Here is a 14,497-nt window from a genome sequence, read left to right as displayed (position 1 = left end):
CCTGTGGTTCACCTCTGATATTCAGACAGGCGTTAGGGTTAAATCATGCTAAAATATCTTGTTTTCTATCTAATAGCACCTAAATGAAATAATCACAGGGTAGTGTGCTGTCTAATTACAAGATATAATTACAACCTTGTAATTTTTGAGAAAACTCTGTTCATTATGATAAACCTACTAGGAGACCCAGTCTGAAATCTCTTTTTCCTTCAAACTGTTTTAAAACCGGCCGGCTATCTCTGTCTGGCCCTCTCTCTCCTCCTTCACCTGGGAGGAACAGAGCCCAGATCGGTCCTGAACCTGCCACTTCACGTCCCCAAGCCTCCCGTTTCCCAGTCCAGGAGATGACGGGGGTCAAGGGAGTGACCTTCCTCCCAGGTTGGAGGGGCCAGGGGAGGCGGGGGCTGCCTTGTACAACAGCAGGGTTAGCGATCTCCCATTATCCTCGTGAGTCTGGCCGGCAGGCCCCATTCTACAGGGGAGTGGGCCGGGGGGAGCCCAGGGCAGGGGTGAGCAGGGGCAAAAGCAGGGCTGAGGCCCGGGAGGGGAGCGCGCGGCCGCTGGGCTGTGCCTGTCTACCCCATGCTGCCCATTCGAAAGCGCCTTTCTCACCACCTCTCGGTTTCTGTGGGGTTTGTTCTCCCCCAGAAAGAAGCTGGTGCTGAGACCTCTTCCTTTTACTCGGCTTTACTGCGGATTCAGCCCCAAATTGTGCACTGCTGGAGGCCGATGCGACGTACCTTCAAAGCCTACGATGAGGGCGGGACGGGGCTCTTGAGCGTGGCTGATTTCCGGAAGGTGAGCTCAGCTGTTGGGCGCCTGCGGCGTCCGAACGGGGAGCAGCGGCCAGAAGACCTCAAAAGAGGACCCCTCACCCCCCGCCCCCCGGCAGAGGCCCCGGTGTGAGCGGCTGTCCCGGACCTCACTTCCTTGGGACCCCCAAGTTATCGAGGGCTACGTCCACCTGCCCCGCACCTGCAGACCCCAGGTTCTCCTCCCTGAAGGTTTCTAGAACCCCGTGGGGACATGACCTGAGGGCTCAGGTCACCACCACAGGTGCCAGTGCTCCTTGGAGCCCAGACTGGCTGCATGGGGGAGCCGGGGCCTGCGTCCGCCCCGCAAGACCCACAGAGCAGGCGGCCACATCGAGGAGCTAAACAAAGCAGGGTCCCCGCTGTGGCCACCGAGGCAGCAGAGCCCAGCACTGCCTCCCGAGAGCCGGTCACTCGCTCCTCTCTGCCTCTTGCCCCCCGTATGCTGCTGGCCACCCCCCACAGCAGCCGGCCGGTCCAGCAAATAATTGAGGTCCAGACATTAGATTCAAAATCACATATTACAGTCAGAAAAGAACAGTCACAACGTCAGACAGACACGAAGGGTTATGACCTTGAAATGCACTTACAAAAAAATTGTCCCTTAGTTTCATCTCTGCTTCAGCTAAACAAAAAAAGTAAAACCCTCTTGTTTTAAGCCGGGAAGATGAGTAGCACGGGGTGGGCGGGCAGGGCTGCAGGAAGGAGGAGGGCCGGTCCCCGCAGCCCCCGGGGACACCTGCCCTCAGGCCCTCCCCCCCCCCCCCCCCCCCCCCCACCGCCCGTGACTTTCCAGTTCACACTGTCTGTCTTGTCTTTGGGCTCAAGTCAGCTCTCAGCCCCGGGTTCCCCTTCAGTCTCCAGCAAAGAGGAAGGAAGCGGCCGGGGTCCCGTCTGCGTCCCAGGAACCGGGGGTGGGCGGCAGAGGGAGGGGGGCACTAGAGGGGCAGCCGGGCCTCAGCAGAGCCTGAGCCAGAGGCCAGCTGGGTGCCGAGGACCCTCCTCAGACACCCAGGCTCAGCTTCCTCGTCTGCTGCCAGCCCTCAGCCCCACAGACGGGGCCCGTCGCCCGTTGCCCGGAGGAACCCCGGGACCTTCCAGCCCCACGTTCTAGTCCCCTCTTAGAAACAAATCACAACACAAAGCATCGGTAGGAAATTAAGTTGCAACTTAGTCTCCGCTTTTACTCCCGGACCCAGCGGCTGAAAGTCCGTTTCCCTCTCACTTGAAACAAGTCACGAGCTAGGAAGCCAGAGCCAGCACGGGGCCGGACAGCCACTGGGGCCTTCATTTTTTTTGCTCTGCCACCCTCAGCACCTGGCTTCCGTCCACGAAGTCGCCTCATGGTCTCTGGTGGCTGCTGGGGCTCTAGCATCGCCTCCATATTCCCGGCAGCAGAGAAAAGGAGGAGAGGGGAAGGGGAAGGGCCTCCTCTCTAGAGGAGGCTTCCCAGAAGTCCCACATCACATTCCCGCTCAGGTGTCACTGGCCAGGACGTACCTAGCCCCAAAAGAGGCCGAGAAGTGTTGCCTTTTAGCTGGAGACACAGGGGTCTGCTCCCTGAGGAGGAAGGGGCAGTTGCTGTCGGGTGGGCAGCTAGCTCTGCCGGGGGCTGTGGCGCTGCGGGATCCGCCACGCCCCGCGCCCTGCACCTGCAGCCCTGCCCTCCTCCCCAACCCAACCCTAGCTAAGGCCCTGTGGCCAGGTCTCCCTTCCAGCCCTCTCTACTCTCCGTCCAGGCCTTGTCTGAACGCATGGACCAGCCTCACTACCCTGCAGGGAGGCAACGGTTATTAACCTGTTCTGGGAGGGCTGGGGGCGGGGGGGCTGGGAGGGGGGGAACCAGCACCTTCCCCTGTTCTGGAAGTCTTCCATTGTCACACCCGCTGGCCCTTGGGAGGGTGAGGGCCTAGGAGAGAGGAGGTGGGAGGGAAGGAGGGAAGAGAGGGGGGGAGAGGGAGGGAGAGGGAGGGGGATGTGCACCGAGGGAGAGGGCTGCTTGGGGCAACTTTGGAGGTGGGCCTTTCAGGGTCGAGGAGGAGAGGCGGGTGGGTCCCAGCCCCTTCCTGGCTGCCCGCCCCCTCGAGTGTCACCGACACCAGCGGGGGCTGCTCTCCTCTCCGACAGGTCCTGAGACAGCACAGCATCAACCTCTCGGAGGAGGAGTTCTTCCACATCCTGGAGTATTATGACAAGACACTGTCTTCCAAAATCTCCTACAACGACTTCCTGCGGGCCTTCCTCCAGTAGGCGGCCGACGGGGGCCTCCAGTGCAGACGGGTGGGGACCACGCGGCCTGTCCCTAAGACGAATGAGATCACAGAATCGGGGCGGGGGGGAGGCTCCAGAAACACACGCAGCCCCGTGTCTTTCCCGGCGGTTAAGGCTTTGCACTGCCCCACGGCCGTAGCTTCAGCCACAGCTCCGCCCCACGGAGCCACGGGACCCTTCACTCAGTTGAGGCAAATAAAATGCTAGTCTTTGCAGAAATGATTCGTAAGACTTCAAAAGAACCACCAATGATAAAATGCTTAGAAACTTAGATTTCTGGAGGTTTCATTCATGAGAGCCTGCATGGTTGCCTAGGGGAGACCAGAGGCCTTCCTGCCTCCCGGATCGGATCTGTGTCTCTGCTGGGCTTGTCTGCATGGCTGTTGCTCTGTCCCTAGGGACGCGGGCGCCAGCCAGACTTCACGGTGGGGCAGCCCACGTCTAAGGCCTCGTCCCTGTTCAGCCTTTCCAGGGCCCTGCCCAGCGGGCAGCTGATTAGAAGCACCCACCAGTGACCTTTTGGGGAGGGACCCTTCCTCAGACACGACGGGTCTGACAAGCCAAGAGAACTTTCCAATCCCTGCGACCCTTACCACCTTTTGTGAAGCAAATGGAAGAGAGACGTAGAGTTTGCTGCCTTCTGGAAGGTTCTAGAAGGAACTGGGAGGAGGTGCCCCCGAGTCGTGTGGCCACTGGCCATCAGGGAGGGGTGGGAGCAAGGAGTCCCCTCTGTCACCCCACCCCAGGTGGCTCCAGAGGAGAAGCAGCGCCAGAACCTCAGGTCCAAGACCCCTCCCCACCGGGGGCCCACGGAGGCAGCAGCTCGAAGTACGCAGAATTTCGAGGCGGGGCGGGTCTCGGCCTCCCCGCTGGAAGCCAGTGAGGTGTGGGGAGAAGAGCCACGCCCACCACAGGCCCTCTCTTTCCATGAAGGTGTTTTGCGGACACCTTGGTCTCCCCGTGTGCTGGGTCCCAGCCTCAGCTCGGTCAGGACCCCCAGGCCCAGGGGGGTGAGCTTGCGCTGGAGGCTGCCCCGTCAGCCCGGAGCCAGGAGGAGGCCCCCTCTGCCAGATGCTCGCCTTGGTGGTAGTCACAGGCCCCGGAGCGCCCGGGTAGCCCCGGACCCCCAGGCTGGAATCGGAGGCGGGGAGAATCCTCTCTTGGCTTCACTGCGTTTGGTTTTTCTCGCTAATCGACCTAAACTGGTGCAGCTGTGGAAATTCGCTCTCAGCCAGACTCTGTGGGTCTGAGGGCCTCACCAAGATGGGGCCTGAAGAAACACACAGGACTTAGTTTCCTTGTGAGGGAGGCCCAGCCACCAGGAGGGCGGCTTCGCAGGGCCCTGGCCAGCGGCCTTGATTCTCCTCCCTTTCCTGTGGCCTTCACCCAGTTCTCGGGAAGTAGGGGCCAGCGCTAACTGTCCTGGGGGCACTCCGACCCCCTGGCCACACCCCCCTGGCAAGATGGGGTCCCACCCCCACTGGAGATATGGCAACACCGAGGCCGGTGCTGAGAGAGGCAGGGAGGCCCCCGTGGCAGGCGAAGGCAGTGGCAGGTTGGCCCTGGAGAGTGAGACTTCCCCAGCCTGGCAAGGGGGCCTCGAGGGTGAGGCTACGGGGGCTCTGGCCAGGGCAGGGGATGCCCCAAGATCCCAGAGAACCTGGGAGCCCAGAGCAATCTCGGGGAGGAAGTTGCCCGCTGCAGGGAAGGGGTGCCCAGGCGGCCTGAGTGCAGGGAGCAGGAGAGAGGGCCACGGCCCCTGCTGACCCCAAGTGGGTGTCGTGTCGTGAGGATGGCCCTGGCCCCGGCCCCAGCAGCTCTTCCTAGGAGTGAAAGGCGGGTGGATACCCTTCCCGGGTGCCCCTGCCCTATTGTTCAAGGCCCTGCCTACCTGCCCAGCCACAGTCTTCCCCCAGCGGGCTTGCTCCCAGCCTCACATTCCACACCTGCTGTTTCTCCCACCTGCTCCTCAGGAAATGCCGACGTGTCCTTCAGAGCTCATCTCAGAGCCCCCTCTTGCAGGAAGCCTTCCTGACCTCCCAAGGCCGAGCCAGACCTTTAGTCTCATGCCGTCCAGCGGCCTTGTGGGTCCGTCGTTGAGGGGTTTGGGGAGCCTCCAGGTCAAGGAGGGGCTTCAAGAGGCAAATGGCTCATCCTGACAAAAACAGGACTCTGTGTGCGGTCACAGCTGGCCAAGGCCGGGTAAGCACACGGGCAGCGTTTTCAGGGCGGCTCTGCTGTTCGTGAGACTGGGTTTGAATTCGAGCTCTACCAGGAAACCCGGGCTCCTCTGACCCTCAGTTTCCACTCTTGTAAATGAGTGATCAACTCAGAGGACATCGGGAGGGCCGAAGGTGGAAAGATCTAGCACGTAGCTTGGCACCAGGAAGTGCCCACACGTCTTCTCCTCCTCAAGCCAGTGTGGGCCGTCCGTGGGCTTGGCTCAGCGGTGGGGTTTCCTGGGGAGCTGGCAGAGTTCCCAAGCTGAGGGTTGCGGGCGAGTGGGCTACCAGCCATCTCCTCCCTCAGCCCCAGAAGAGGTAGGCCAGCCGCTTTCCTGATGCCTGGACCCTTCAAGCCTGAGTCAGGAGAACAGCGCTGGACTGAGGGGGTGTCCGGCCTCCCCCTGCCCATCCCCTGGCCTCTGTGCAACTTACCCCTCTGGACTGAGCCTCTAGTTCCGTGTCTGCAAAATGAAGGTAATAACCCCTCTCTGCCTGCCTCTGGAACCATCTATCCGTGGGCCCGGCCACCTGGCCAGTTCACCCTGTGCCTGGCCCCTAGAGCTCCCAAAATGGTAGGTCACAAGCAATCGAAAGAGAGGAGGGTTAGGGCTCTGGCGGGGGAAGCCCTTGGTCTATGGGACCCCAAAGGGCCCCAGCCCTAAGCACAAAGCCTGGAGCTAGACCTCAGGACAGGATTTCAGCAAGGGGCCGAGAGGGAGGTCAGAATCAAAGACGGGAGGCTGAGAGGCCTGGACTGTTACCTAAAGGGGGATAAGTCCCAGATGGGACTGCCATCCGCCTCCACCCCTTCCCTGGGCCCTGCATCCCCGATCAGGTGTCTTGGGCTCTGGACAGCCTTCCCTGAGCTCCACCCAGCTAAGTGCAGTGTCCCCTCTGAATCCTATCATGTTAAAAATTTCAAGTCCCCATCTCTCCACCCCTGGTGGAGCTCCTCCTATCAGAACAAATGGCCCCATTCGTCTCCCCTTCATGTGTCTGTGCCCCTTGCATTTTATCTGGAAGTTCCTGTCTCTGAAGAAGCGATGTCCATTTCCCCGCTCCCTGAATCCAAGCTCAGCCACATGACTTACTCTGGCTTACTCTTACTCTCGAGAAACACCGGTGCTTTTCGGCTTCTTCGAGGCGGGGAGCTGGAAAGAGCATCACTAATGCAGACCAATGACTTTCTCTTCAATCCGTCTGAGAACAGAGTTCGCCAAAACCACCCGCCACAATCCTGGGGGAGGCAGGTGCCTGCAGGGAGCAAGCAGCAGGGCCCAAAGCGCTTGCTTGGGTGAAACTGTACCACCAAACACCACACAAGCCAGTAAGAGGATTCAGCTGGAAAATGTTAACGAGTTGCTAAAGGCCAGCCTGAGGATGTGAAGGCTCTGGGGGCTGTTGGCCCAGGGGCGTGTGCATCCTTCGGAAATGCCACCGGGAGCTCCCAGAAGTCAGGGAGAATCCAGAGAACGCTGCTTCTCTCCTGTTTCCCCAGTGATGCCGGCTGGGAGAAGAGAGCCTCAGCCGCTGCAGAAACTGCCCGAACCCACCTCTTGTCGCTCAGAGGGAGCAGGAAAAGTAAGGTGTAGAAGGACTACAAAGCTGTAGCCCAAGGGCACCAACTGGAACCCAGTGAGGGTGAGAGAGCACATGAACAGAGAAGGCCCTGTTCCTGGGGGAGAGGCAGAAATTCGTGCTAGCCAGCAGTACGTCCGCAGGAGGCAAAAAGCGTCAGAATCAACGTTTTCAAAATTCTGGACATTAACCAAGTATTTACATAGGAACCCAAGGAGCATTTATTCAAGAAAAGCAGCTGAGTTTTAGAGGAAAAAAAAAAAAGAACAAGCTTTGTGACATTTTAACTTGTTCTAGTCCCATCAGCCATTCTCCAGCTCCACGATGGCTCAGGAAAGTAACAGCCTACCCTCTCCGTGCACAGTGGCGGTCCCCAAGGGAGTAGAATAGAGCCGGAACATTTTGAAAGCCTCATTCCCAAAGAGTCGTCACATTTGATTCGCCTGGTGATTCCCTGGGAGACTGTCTGTACTGAACTGACTCAGAGATCGCTCAGGTACAAAAAATCTTTTCCCGAGAGTCCAAAGGGCACGTTTGTCAAAAACAATTACCAGCAAGTATCTTATCTTTGCGGCTGCTTGAGGTAGTGGATAAAGTTGGGCCAACCAATTTAAGAAAACTTAAAAATAAGATGTTCACAGAGACTTTGAAAGGTTCCCAAGATTTTCCTCGGCATTCTAGAAGGCCATGTGTGTGCACAGGGCTGGCATATGTCCAGGGATGTGCGCATGCTCAGAAAAGATATGAGAGGGACCTATGTTCGCACCTTTGAGTGACCTTGAGGCCCCGCACTAGCAGGAAATAAAAGCTAAGGCAGAGTTTTCAGCTACCTGGCTGCGTGTTGAAGACGTGACTCCACATACACGCAGAGCTCGTCAGCAAAGTCTGAGTCACTGGTTCCAAGTGCTTAAGGGAATCTCTGTCCAATGTTTAGTTGACCACTAAGCTAACAGAAGAGACCTCAGTGGCCACACAGGAACAAAGAATATAGACGTTACAGAATTAGTTCAGAAAGGTAACTAAACAAACAACTACAACAGGCAACAATAACAAACCTTTGGAGGGAGCTAGACTCTAATTTCCAAAGTTGCTGTGTTATGTTATTTAAAATGTCCAGTGTTTAACAATGAATCACAAGACATAAAAAGAAGAAAGTATGGCCCATACACAGGGGCAAAAGTAATCAATAAAAACTGTCCCCGAGGGTGGGGCGCCTAGGTGGCTCAGTCTGTTAAGCATCTGACTTGGTTTCGGCTCAGGTCATGGTCTTGCGTTTCGTGGGTTTGAGCCCCATGTCGGACTCTGTGCTGATAGTGCAGAGCCTGCTTGGGATTTTCTTTCTCTTCCTCTCTGCCCCTCCCTCTCTTGTTCTGTCTCTCTCAAAATGAATAAACTTAACAAAAATAAAAATAAAAAAAACAAAACTATCCCTGAGGAAGCCCAGATGTTGGATTTAGTAGACAGATCTTTACGTTGACTATTTTAAATATATTCACATAGCTAAAGGGACGCATATCAGAATAACATCTCACCAGATTGAAAATATTACAAGTATTAAATAAAGAGATTTAACGCATTAAAAATAATCAAATAGAAATTCTGGAGTTTGAAAACTATAACATACTAAAAATTCACTGGAGGCGGGGCACCTGGGTGGCTCAGTCATTTAAGCATCTGACTTCAGTTCAGGTCATGATCTCATGGTTCATGATTTCAAGCCCCATGTCGGGCTCTGTGCTGACAACTCAGAGCCTGGAACCTGCTTCGGATTCTGTGTTTCCCTCTCTCTCTGCCCCTCCACTGCTCTCTCTCTCTCTCTCAAAAATAAATAAACATTGAAAAAAAATTTTTTTAATTCACTAGAGGAACTTAACAGCAGATTTGAGCATGCAAAAGAAATAATCAGGAAACTTAAAGATAAGTAAATTGAGACCATCCAGTCTGAAGAACAGAAAGAAGAAAATAAAGAGGGAAAATGAACAAAGCCTCAGAGACCTGTGGAGTATCATCAGACATACCAGCATAAACACGATGGGAGGCCCAAAGGGAGAGGAAAAAGCAGGTGTCGGCAAGAATAGTTGGAGAACCAGTAGCCAAAAACTCCCCAAATTCGAAGGAAAATATGAATCTATGTATCCAAGTTCAGTGAACCCTCAAGAGGACAGGTTCTCAAGGAGAGCCGCACTTAGACCTATCGCGTCAAACACAGGATCATCTCGATGCAGAAGAAGCATTTGACAAAATTCAGCATGGATTCATAGGGACAACTCTTAGCAAACTAGAGCAGAAGGGAATTCCTTCAACTGAGTAAAAGACATGTACCAAAAACTACAGCTAACACTCATCATTGAGCTAATCAATGAGCTAATGCTCATTGAAAGTATTCAACATCATACTTTCTAGTCCTAGCCAGTGCACAAAAGCAAGAAAAACTAGAAGGAAAAATCAAAAATGGAAAAGAAGAAATAAAATTGTCTCTGGTTGCAGATGACGTGATCGCCTAATAGGAAATTCCAAAGAACCCACCGAAAAGGCTAAGCTAAGTGAATTACAAAGTCATTGTGCAAAAGTCAATCGTATGCCTATGTACCCACAGTGAGCAACAGGAAATTAAAACTTTAAAAACAGTACTATTTGTAATATTCCCCCCAATGAAGTACTTAGAAATAAATCTAACAAAATGTGTGAAGGATCTGTATGATGAAAACTGTAGGACATGGATGAAAGAAATCAAAGATCTACACAAATGGAGAGAGAAATGTTTTTCGTGAAACGAGGCTCACCATTGTTAAAATATCACTTCTCTCCAATTTCATTATAAATCCCTTAGAATCTCAAAATCTCCACAAGATCTATTTTATAGGTCAACAAGTTCATTCAAAAATGTATATGGAAGGGCGCCTGGGGGGCTCGGTTGGTTAAGCATTCGACTGTGGCTCAGGTCATGATCTCACGGTTCATGAGTTTGAGCCCCACATCGGGTGAGCCCAAGCCCCTCTTCGGATGGGCTCAAGCTCTGCTTTGGGCTCTGCAGGATTCTTTCTCCCTCTCTCTCCCCTCCCCCCACTCCCTCCTCTCTCTCTGTCCCTCATGGGATTCTCTCTCTTTCTCCTCTCTCTCCCCTGCCCCCCTCGCTCCCTCCTCTCTCTCTGTTCCTCATGGAATTCTCTCTCTCTCCCTCTCTGCCCCTCACTCACTTGCACCCTCTCTCTCAAGAAAAAAAAAAAAGATGTACATGGAAAGGCAAAGGAACCAGAAGAGCCCAAACTAATTCTGAAAAAGAACAAAATTGGACCTCTTACACTATCCAATTTCAAGATTTACCCATAAAGTTACAGTCATCACAAGAGAGAAGATACTGGCAACAGGACAGACATAGCGATCAGTGGAAGAAAATAGCCCAGAAGTATGCCCAAATACAGTCAACTGATTTTTGACAAATGCACAGAGGCAATTCAATGGAGAAAGAACATCCATATGTAAAAACATGAAACTTCCACAAACCTCACACCTTACACCAAAATTAACTGAAAATGCATCATAGACCTGAATGTAAAACAAAAGACTATATACCTTCTACAAGAAAACATCAGAGAAAATCTGTAGGACCTTGAGTCTGGCGCTGAGTGTTTAGATACGACACCAAAAACATAACTCCTAAAAGAAAATGTGGGTAAATTGGAGTTCAGCACAATTAGAAACTTTTGCTCTGAGAAACTGTGAAGATAATGAAAAGACAACCCACAGACTAGAAGAAAAGGTTTGTGAGTCACATATTCAATTAAGGACTTGTATCCAGGGGCGCCTGGGTGGCTCAGTCGGTTGAGCGTCTGACTTCGGATGAGGTCACGATCTCACAGTTCGTGGGTTCGAGCCCCACATCGGGCTCTGTGCTGAGAGCTCAGAGCCTGGAGCCTGCTTCGGATTCTGTGTCTCCCTCTCTCTCTGCCCCTCCCCCACTCATGCTTTGTCTCTCTCTGTCTCAGAAATAAATAAACATAAAAAAATTTTTTTAAAAAAGGACTTGTATCCAGAGCATAAAGAACATTTAAAACAAACAGAAAAAAAAAAAACCAACCCAGTTTTTAAGGAAGAGGACAAAAAAGTCTGAAAAGAATGTACATGAATGGCAAATAAGCACGTAAAAAGATGCTCAACGTCATTAGTCATTGGGGAAATGGAAATTGAAACTACAATGAAATACAAGACACACCTACTCAAAGGGCCAAAATTTTTTAAATGAACAAATACCAAATTGTGATGAGAATGTGGACCAGCAAGAACATTCACTCATTGCCAGTGGGATTATGGAAACAGGCGGCCATTTTGGAAAACAGTATGGTTCAAAAGGGGTCAAACAAGCGGAATTTTTTGAGTGATGGAACTGTTTCCTAGGGTCCTGGGGTGGTGGATACCTGACTCTGCATTTCTGAAAACCCTTAGAACCACACACGACAAAGAGTGACTTGGCAGTATGCATATTTAAAACAGTCAACCAGGATGTCAGGGAATCTCAGGATATAATGCAGACTGCAAAGGCGGAATTGAATTGCACCGCGTGTGACATTACCTCACCAAACTGGGTTGGGAGAAAGGACCTGATCAATTTACCCTTGGAAAACAGAGTTTCGATTGTCAAACTGAAGATGAAAAGGATTGTATGGGAACCCTGTACCGTGTCACTGTGTTTCTGACGGGGCTACAGATCAACCGTTCTGAAACTGCTCTGTGGGTATACTAGGGTAGAACACACACATGATTGCAGACATGGGAGCTGGGCTCCTCCTTGTCAAAGGAACAAGTCACAAATAAGCAAGGTGAAAAGCAAGAATAAATTATGCATGCTGCATTGTGCATTGCTGTATCAGCGTGAATTAATGCTTATTTTAAGATAAATAGATGATAGGTGAGTAGGTGGATGGAAGGATGAATGGATGGATGGATGGATGGATGGAAGGATGGAAGGATGGATGGATGGATGGTTGGATGGAAAGATGGATGGATAGATGGATAGATGGATGGATGGAAAGATGGATAGAAAGATGGATGATGGATGGAAAGGTGGATGGAAAGATGGATGGATGGATATAGATATACATATTGGAGAGATACATGAGCATATAGATGGGTTAATATACTACATATATTTCCTCATTCTGTCCACTGTGAGGACCTAGAAGTAGAAATACCCCAGTAGCAGCTAGCACATCTACCACCTAGATCTTAGTTTCTAAAAGCAGAACTCTCTGGAGAAATGGCTGATTCCGTGGCAGGGGCAAGGAAAATGCAAGATGGATTTGGAGCATCTGGTAGTGCTAGAAATCAAGGAAGTCAAGGCAAACGAAAGATAGGAACATGTGAAAAGAACACAGGAGCCAACTTGAAAGAGCTCCCAGTGGACAAAATGAAAACAATCTGAGCAACAAAATAAATAATGCTCGTACTAGATTTTAACCTAATGGATAAAATAACCATGAGCCTGTGCTGATAGAAAATAAATGGCAGAGAAGAGACAAGCCTTCCTTACAGAACAATTCCAAATAAGAAATGTCTGAGGAAAGAACTAGAAAATCACCATGAGAGCACCTCAGTAATCATTGTTCCAGACAAGATCCCTCCACAGCCGATGCTAAAATGAGCAGGCAAAATCTGAAGGAGAAATAAGACATTTGCATGGCCTGAAAATACCTCCCCCAAATATTTATTAATTAATGTGGTGATTTTAACTGTGTCCTCAAATTCTTCGCTGCTCTTCCCTCTGGAAGGGAGAGCTCGATTCACCTCCCCTTGACCATGAGCCAGACTGGTGTCTCAGTTCCAACAGGGTATGGAAAACGAAGGCTAGCATCTTTATGGTGGAGAAACCCAGCAGACATCCCCTCCGCTGTGTGCTCAAGATTGACATCAGCAGGGGCGCCTGGATGGCGCAGTCGGTTAAGCGTCCGACTTCAGCCAGGTCACGATCTCGCGGTCCGTGAGTTCGAGCCCCGCGTCAGGCTCTGGGCTGATGGCTCAGAGCCTGGAGCCTGCTTCCGATTCTGTGTCTCCCTCTCTCTCTGCCCCTCCCCCGTTCATGCTCTGTCTCTCTCTGTCCCAAAAATAAATAAAAAACGTTGAAAAAAAAAAATTTAAAAAAAAATTTTAAAAAAGATTGACATCAGCAGTGATAAGTCGTGGCCGTATCATGTCACCCCAGAGAAGATGCCTTGAGGACCCACCAGCTCTGTTGTATTTTCACCATACATAACCCCAGACTAATCATGAGAAAACCCCAGGCCCACCCAGCTTGATGGACATTCTCCGGAGCATTCAGCCAGTATTCAAAACCTTCAAGGTCAGGCAAAGCGAGAATAGACTGAGAGACCATCCCTAAAGAGACATGACAACCATATGCGATGTGGTAGTGTGGACTGGGTTCTGGAACAGAGAAAGGACGTTAATCAAAAACTGTTGGAATCCAAATCAAGATTATAGTTTAATAGTGTCGTATCAACGTTCATTCCTTGGTTCTGGTAAAGGCATCACAGTTATACAAGATGTTCACAGCCAGGGGACACTGGGTGACATCTGCACCACCTCACAACTCTTCTGTAAATCTACAATTATTTCCAAATAAAAAGGTTTTTTTTTTTAAATGGGAAAATCATATTCTATTGTTCAGGGCCCAGCTCGGTTCCTTCCTCCAGAACAGTTTTCCCTGAGCTCCCTGTACGCTGGGCTTGCTCTTCCTCGGGGGCCCCAAGCCCATCCCCTCTTTGCTCTCTGGGCCCCAAGCATGGAAGACTTGAGGCTTCTCCTTCTTTTCTGGGATCAGATGAGCCTCCCAAAGTACACCGCGAGCTTCCAGACATCAGAGCCCGACTCCCACATCTTGGAGATCTTCATGGTCTGCGCCTTCAAAGGGAGGGTAGGACTGAGGGCCCCCAGGCAGGGTCGGGCCCAGCGGGGAGCTGGGGGTGGCATTAGGGGAGAGCACGGGATGAAGCCCTTGTCTGTAGAGCTTGTCACCTCCACTGGTTTACTCAGGGGGCTTGGGCAGGGGTCTCTCCTGGACAGTGAACTTCGGGAGGGGAGACGGCTTGCTGCATTTGCCCACTAGACTCCCATGGACAACAAGAGGGTTGTCTGAGATGCCATCTTGTATGGCAAAAATGGCTAAGTGTGCATGAGCCCCAGGTACTGAAGCACTAACAGGCGAGGGGCTAGAGGCCCTGGCACCCTTGCTGTGGGCCCCCCTCCACCATTTGTCCAAAGCCCAATCAGCACCCGTCTACACTGAGGGCAGCAGGAGCCCATGGCTCAGCAGCGGCTGCATCTGGAGTCTCAGCACAACTCGGGGACCCGTGCACTAGAGCAGGACCTACAGGAGGCAGCAGCCACCACAGGGTTCCCTGTCTCATGCCCAGAAGCATTGCTCGGGCTCACATTGGCCAAGGACAGCAGCCGAGACTACCCAGAGTCAAGTGGCTCCTCGTTGCCCACTGATGGAGAGTTGTTGCAGGCACCTTTGAGGCCCCGGTGGAGGGGCAGTTTACAGGTGGGGTATTCTGAGGACACGAAACGGTCATGGAGAAGCTGAGAAGTCGGCCCCAGGCTGCTCCTCTTGCCCTC

The 14,497-nt window shown here is 52.2% G+C and overlaps 1 protein-coding gene across 10 annotated transcripts in view; it reads left to right on the top strand.

Annotated features, from left to right (window-relative positions):
- Positions 1-3,305, top strand: part of EFCAB6 (EF-hand calcium binding domain 6) — a 241,550-nt gene extending 238,245 nt beyond the window's left edge. For all 10 annotated transcript variants that reach the window (XM_019447136.2, XM_053895851.1, XM_053895852.1 and 7 more), the window contains 2 exons: positions 649-798; positions 2,940-3,305. In XM_019447136.2, the coding sequence (XP_019302681.2) occupies positions 649-798; positions 2,940-3,062 (273 nt within the window). In that variant the 3' untranslated portion in view covers positions 3,063-3,305. The remainder of the gene's footprint in view (positions 1-648; positions 799-2,939) is intronic.
- Positions 3,306-14,497: the final 11,192 nt, after the last annotated feature.

Source organism: Panthera pardus, unplaced genomic scaffold (genome assembly GCF_024362965.1).
Source record: "Panthera pardus isolate Hobbes unplaced genomic scaffold, ASM2436296v1 HiC_scaffold_6, whole genome shotgun sequence".
NCBI lineage: Eukaryota > Metazoa > Chordata > Mammalia > Carnivora > Felidae > Panthera > Panthera pardus.
Note: the sequence above shows the minus strand (reverse complement) of the source record. Positions and strands in the feature narration are given on the sequence as shown.